The sequence below is a fragment of the Myiozetetes cayanensis genome, unplaced genomic scaffold (assembly GCF_022539395.1).
Source record: "Myiozetetes cayanensis isolate MyiCay16 unplaced genomic scaffold, myiCay2020 scf3, whole genome shotgun sequence".
Classification (NCBI taxonomy): domain Eukaryota; kingdom Metazoa; phylum Chordata; class Aves; order Passeriformes; family Tyrannidae; genus Myiozetetes; species Myiozetetes cayanensis.
Genome location: NW_026087521.1, coordinates 33,006,136 through 33,012,668, shown reverse-complemented (window position 1 = coordinate 33,012,668; position 6,533 = coordinate 33,006,136). Strand labels below are relative to the sequence as shown.

Below are 6,533 nucleotides of genomic sequence, written 5' to 3'. Positions count from 1 at the left end.
GGATCCCACTCCCCCCGGCGCAGCTTTCTGGGCGGAGCGGCCCCTGTCCATCGGCGAGACCAGCCTCCCTGCTCGGCGGGGCGACCGGGGGGGCGCGGAGGAGACGGTGGCGGCAGCAGGGGGAAGGAGAGGGCTGGCGTCAGGAGCTGGGCAGCCACTGGCACGGGAGCTCCCCTCGTCTCGCCTCCCGCGGCGGGGACATAAAGGCACCTGGCCCGGCGCTCCGCGCTACTGGAGCGGGGAGGCGGTGGCGGCGGGCGAGCAGACGTGCGGGGCTCGGGCCGGGCGCCTCCGCGTAGCCCTCTCCATGCGCCTCGCCGGCGGCGCCGGCTCCCCCCGGGCCGCGCCCTCGCCCGGGAACGGCAGCCAGTGGCGGGCGGCGGAGCCGGGCGGCGGCGGCAGCGGCAGCCCCAGCCCCGAGGCGTGGTCGGGGTCGCCCAACGGCAGCCTGGGCGGCTGGGACCCCTTCGGGCGGGACGAGGAGCTGGCGAAGCTGGAGATCGCGGTGCTGGCCGTCACCTTCGCGGTGGCGGTGGTGGGGAACGGCAGCGTGCTGCTGGCCCTGCGGCGCACGCCGCGCAAGGCGTCCCGCATGCACCTCTTCATCCGCCACCTCAGCCTGGCCGACCTGGTGGTAGCCTTCTTCCAGGTGCTGCCCCAGCTCTGCTGGGAGGTGACCCACCGCTTCCACGGCTCCGACGGGCTCTGCCGCGTCGTCAAGCACCTGCAGGTCTTCGGCATGTTCGCCTCGGCGTACATGCTGGTGGCCATGACCGCCGACCGCTATATCGCCGTTTGCCATCCGCTGAAGACGCTGCAGCAGCCCACCAAGCGCTCGTACGGGATGATCGCGGCGGCCTGGGCTCTCAGCCTTCTGCTCAGCACCCCGCAGTACTTCATCTTCTCACTCAGCGAGGTGGAGCGCGGCTCGCAGGTCTACGACTGCTGGGCGCACTTCATCATGCCGTGGGGGCCCCGCGCCTACATCACCTGGATCACCGGCGGCATCTTCGTTGCCCCCGTCCTCATACTCATCACCTGCTACGGCTTCATCTGCTACCACATCTGGCGCAACGCCCGGGGGAAGACGCGCCCGGGGGAGGCGGTGGTGGCGGGGAAGGAGGCGGCGGCGGTGGCCGCCAGTGCCGGGCGGCGGGCGGGTAGCGGCAGCCCGCAGCGGGGGCTGCTGCTCGCTCCCTGTGTCAGCAGCGTCAAGACCATCTCCCGCGCCAAGATCCGCACCGTCAAGATGACCTTCGTTATCGTGTCGGTGTACGTCGTCTGCTGGGCGCCCTTCTTCACTATCCAGATGTGGTCCGTCTGGGACCAGCGATTCCCTTGGGTCGGTAGGTGACGCCTTCAGTTCCCCCACCAGCCGCCCCGCACGCGTTAAGGGTCCCTCGGGGGTGCAGCCGGCTGTCCCGGGCACTGCACATCCCTGAGCCGAGCGTGGGGGAGACGGGGCGCGAAGCGGCGAGTGGGACCGCAGCGCGCCCTCTCGGCGCCGCCCGACCGAAGGGGCCCCTCTCCCGCGGGAATAGCGACTGAACGCCCTGGTGCGGGCAAGTGAGACGGTTCTGGGGCCGCCGCCGTCCTCGGGGCCACCCCGCCGGCACCGCTCGCACTCGCGAACCCGGCGGTCCCGGGGGCGGCGGCGACCGCGGCGCTCGGCTCGGCCTGTCCCGGGAGCAGCCGGAGCGGCTGCTGGAGGCAGCTAGCCCCCGGAGAGGAGCAGCAGGCTCTGGGTTCTCATCCAGAGCGATGCGAGCGGATGGAAAATGGCAAGTATTTGCTGCCATAATTTGAGCCAGCAACATTTTCTTCCGTTTGAAGCTGTCGATAAGAAAACTTAAGAAACATTTCATGTTATTGTGGAGTATATACACATATAGGTCAGGAGCAGTTATAAGCCTTCTTTTCTGTATCTGCTACCTAATAATGGGGTTGAGTGCATCCTGAACCCTTCCTCTCAGCAGGGCAACCACCTCTGAGTAGCCCCTTTAGTCAGTCACCAGTTTGCATGAATCAGTAGCAATGTAGATTTTGGAAATACCTGTCCCACTGTTAAATATGGCTAAAAATAATTCGTGAGTTTAGAAGCTATTACATAGGTAATGAGCAGGCAGCATTACATGGCAGGCACCATACACCCTGTTTCTTCATAATGCAAAAGAAATAAAGCAAAATGTTGGAATTCGTTTCTTTTTTTTTTTTTTTAATATCCCCAAATTATTGCTTGCTGTAGAGAGAGCACTGATTGCCTCTAGCATGGGACTAAAGTCAAGCCTAAAGGCTTGTAGTGCACAAATAGATTTTTTTTAACATCAAAAGAAATGAAACCGAACAGAATAGATGAGTATTTGCTAGGTTTGTTTGAAGAGATTCTTTAAATCTATGGAACTGCATAACACAGCAATTATAATTCTTTGGAGATTCTATAATTACAAGGAAAGGTAACTAATAAGTGGGTAAACTAAATATATATTTAGAGTATTTGATATAACTATCAACTACTTATTGAAGATAGAAGACAACAGCATTTTCATGGCATAGTGCTAACTTCGATTTTCCCTGTAGTAAAATTCATTTAATCTCCGAAATCCAGATTTGATCAACAAGCCAGTAGTCAGTTGAGCATTCAACACTTTTCAGCATGATGATGTATACAGCAAAATTCAGTGTTATTGAAAGCAGTAGGAAATCAGTGGGAATTTTGCCATTGTCTCCCAGGGCTCTGGATAAAAACTGTTCAGTGTTTAAAGCATGAGCTTATCAACACATGGATACACATCAGTGGAAATGGGACTAAAGCATGATTTTGGATGGATTATCCCATAAATTATTCTGTCACAGCTTTTTGAAGTCTGTTCAGACAAATTCCCATTGACTTCAATGTCAGTGTTGCATAAATAAGAACTTTCCTGATTATGTTCTCATTACTCATTTCAAATGGTGCAGCTTAACTTTTAGAACTAGAATATTCAGGAAAATAAATCCCACAGTTAATGAAGCAATTGACTGAATGGTGCAAATGTTCTTTTGGTGATTAAATGTGTTTCTTCCCCCCTCCCCAGATTCTGAAAACACTGCGACTACTGTTACGGCTCTGCTGGCCAGTCTGAACAGTTGCTGTAACCCATGGATCTACATGTTCTTCAGTGGGCACCTCCTGCAAGACTGCGTACAGAGCTTCCCGTGCTGTCAAAAAATAAAGCAAACGCTGAGTAAAGAAGATTCAAACAGCAATAGCAGGCGACAGACTTCTTTCACCAACAACAGAAGCCCAACCCACAGCCTAAACACCTGGAGAGAGATGCCCCTCTCTAAATCAACCAGTTTCATCCCCATTCCAACATGAGACAGGCTGCGGGGCAGGCAGGGCTTGCAGTCCTGTCACAGCATTTGAGAAGGTTATGGCATGGCACTTTATGCCTATCAAAGGCTTCAGTCATGATACCAAGAATGACTAGCATGACTATAAGACAAACATGCTGCCTTGCTCAATAAACTATTCTGCAGCATGTCAGTTATTTTCTGAAAGGTATTTAGGACTTGGGCAACTGATAAGGAAGGCATGGCAACAATAAAGCAATTATTTTTTTAAATAGAATGTATTTTAATTTTTTGTCGGTTTCTAAAATACTAAGTGCATTGTTTGCTTGCTGTTTAAAGCAGTAAAAATAGTGGAGTTGTCATGTTTTGGGATAACTCCACTCTCTAGTGTTAATGCCTAAAACTTCTCATGATTGTCTGATGAAGTAACAGGGAAAGAAGACAATATGAGCAAGACTAGTGATTAAAATGCAAAAAGAAAGAATGTGGGAGAAAGTCCTGGCTGTCCAGATTAAGAATGTGATTAGACAGACTTTGAGTTGTTGGAATTCAGTTGCTCAAAGTGCTTTATCTTATAAAGATCCAGCAATTCTCATATACTGAAATTTAACAGCCCTACTGAAAACAAATCCTTTAGTGCTGTAGATGTCTGTATGTGTATTGTGGGTTTTCATTTTTAGGGTAACATTTCTTCTTCCCTTCATGTTGATGTAAGTTCTACAATATATTTGTGTGTGTGTGTGTTTGTTGTTGCACCTACCTTCATTTTTTAAAACTAATAAAAAAAAATATATTGATAAATAAGTATGATAAGCTATGACTAGCTCGGCATTGTTACAAACAAATACACCAAGAAAATGCATAATGAATCCCAGGGCAACTTGCTTTATGGGTAAGAATTCCATATTCTCTTTCTTCTTCACTAAGATCAAGCTAGGACCAAGGCACATTTGGTTGTTAAGCAAATAGCCTCATCAGTTCAGTAGAGTGTGGCCATTTGTTAAGAGCCCTAGAACCAGGATATTCTAAGACAGAAGCAAACTTACAAGTCTTCTTTTCTTTAGCTTTAAGGAGGGAACATCTAAAAATTGTCAATGTTGTGGTTTGTTTTTGTTTTTATTTTTTGGTGTTTTTTGTTTGTTTGGTTGGGTTTTTTTAAATTACCAGATCACAACAATATAGCACTCAAAATTGGTAGTAAAGTGCAATAAAAATTCATCACAACACGTTTTCTAATTACAAAGCATTCAAGGTGTACTTGTTTTCTCTACAGTGCATACCAGGTTGTCTGTAGCTCATTCAAATGCTGAATAAACCTGTTAAGTTTTTCAGTGGAGTCTGTAATTTATCTTAAGGTTGGGTTTTGAAGCTCCTTGAGTAAGTTTTGCTGTGGTTTTAAGTCTTAAGGATCATTTTGAGAAGTACAGGTACCTGCCTGCTCCATTTTCCTGAGCGTTCTGGATCCTGAAATCCAGGTGTTCTGCTCCTGGAGCAGTGGGACATGTATCTGGCTGCATGCAAGGAGGAATCTCAACAGCAGGTTTCTCTTTTTCCCTTCAAAACCTAGCAAGATTGCTTTTCTAATTGCTTGAGGAGAGTAAAATCCACCATGTGGATTTCACTGAGGATAGTCCCCATGCCTGTCCCAATAGTGACAGCAGAAATTAATAGAGCTAGATGCAGGATAAGATCTTATTAAACCTGTTGTCCACTCCAGAAGCTTCCAGACATATCACTGACTACTCTGGTCAAAGAATAGGGAATATTATAGCTAAAAAAAATGTTTTTAAAGAAATCAATTTTGTAGTCACTTAAGAAAATTTTGACTCTTCTTTCTACTTTTCTTGTCAGCATTCTCTTCATGTTCTTCAGGACAGCAATCTGGTCTAATGTTTTGTTGTTGTTCAAAGCACTTGAACTCAGAGGACAGCATGGTGGAATGGCTTATATTTAATTACTATATTTTTGACCACTTTCAGTAAACAAATGTAACTACAGCTCTCACCAGTTCTGGACGAAGGTTTGTGAACCTGCAGTTGTATTTAAGTCCAAAAAATGCGTGCATTGGTGTTGTGTGTGTGTACTTGTGCACAGTATATGTACTGCATATGTTTTGCAAGTAGGTAATTAATAGTTACTGAAATTGCAAGTGTTTCAAATTAAGTATGTTATCCTTTGCCTAGTATTCTCTTTGTGCTGCTTTCTTTGTACATGGAACCTATTAAAAAGCAATTAGCTGTACTAACAGAATTTTCATGTTTGCATAATTGAATTGTTTTTCTATTAGGCTTTATATTCAAACAGAAAAGATGATGAGAAAACATATGTAGAATGATGTTGATAATAAAAATGAGCTAATGGCCAATGTTTGTATTAAAACAAACAGACTCAAAATTATGAATTTTAGTTTCTTCCAAATATATTATAAAATCTAGGCTTACACTTGAGGCTTTCTGTTATTAAATTGACAACACAGTTCAACAGTATTTCGTTTCCAGGCATCTTTTGCAAATACTGAATTTTTCACATAATTGTAGCACTGGAAGATACAGCCCATATTTTTTAGTTGTTCATCTGTGGAGGTATTTTTTAACAGCTGTTTTGGGTTATCATGAGGGCACACTAATGGAAACAGAATGAAATAAAAAATTATGAAACCACTGCATGTTTAAAACATGGAAACATGCTCTAATAAACCTATATATTTGTTTGATCAGAAGCTTTCTCAGTTTTTTTTTGCTTATCTAGATTTTGCAGGGCCAGAAATCTATGTGGTAATACAATACATATTTTACAAAATGTAGAATTTCTTTGTTAATTTTAATAAGTTGTTTCCATTAAATCTTTAAGGAGTGAACAAAACTAAAATGTTTTTCTATTACACATAGTACATGAAGAACATGAACAAAGAAGCAACGTGCAGTCAGCTTTCAACTATATGCTGCTAGTATTGTTAAAACACATAACTTATCATTTCTAGAGGTGTTATTTTGATATTTTTGCATTATCTTATTTTATTTTACTTTGGTTTATTTTATTTTAAATAGTTAGCTTCTAATGTAAAACATGATTGAATAGATAAGCCTATACTCCGTTGTTTGTTCTGGTGTTACTAGAATTGCAGCATTTTAAAAAAAATTAGGTGGTAAAAGTGGAATCATAGAGAAGATGGAAAGGATTTTCTTCTTCTACATATGAAA

The 6,533-nt window shown here is 45.4% G+C and overlaps 1 protein-coding gene across 1 annotated transcript; it reads left to right on the top strand.

The window, feature by feature from the left end:
• The first annotated feature begins 307 nt into the window (after positions 1 to 307).
• Positions 308 to 6,024, top strand: AVPR1A (arginine vasopressin receptor 1A). The gene is made up of 2 exons (XM_050323817.1): positions 308 to 1,346; positions 3,075 to 6,024. The coding sequence occupies exons 1-2, from the start codon at positions 308 to 310 to the stop codon at positions 3,356 to 3,358; spliced, it is 1,323 nt and encodes a 440-aa protein (XP_050179774.1). The 3' UTR covers positions 3,359 to 6,024.
• Positions 6,025 to 6,533: the final 509 nt, after the last annotated feature.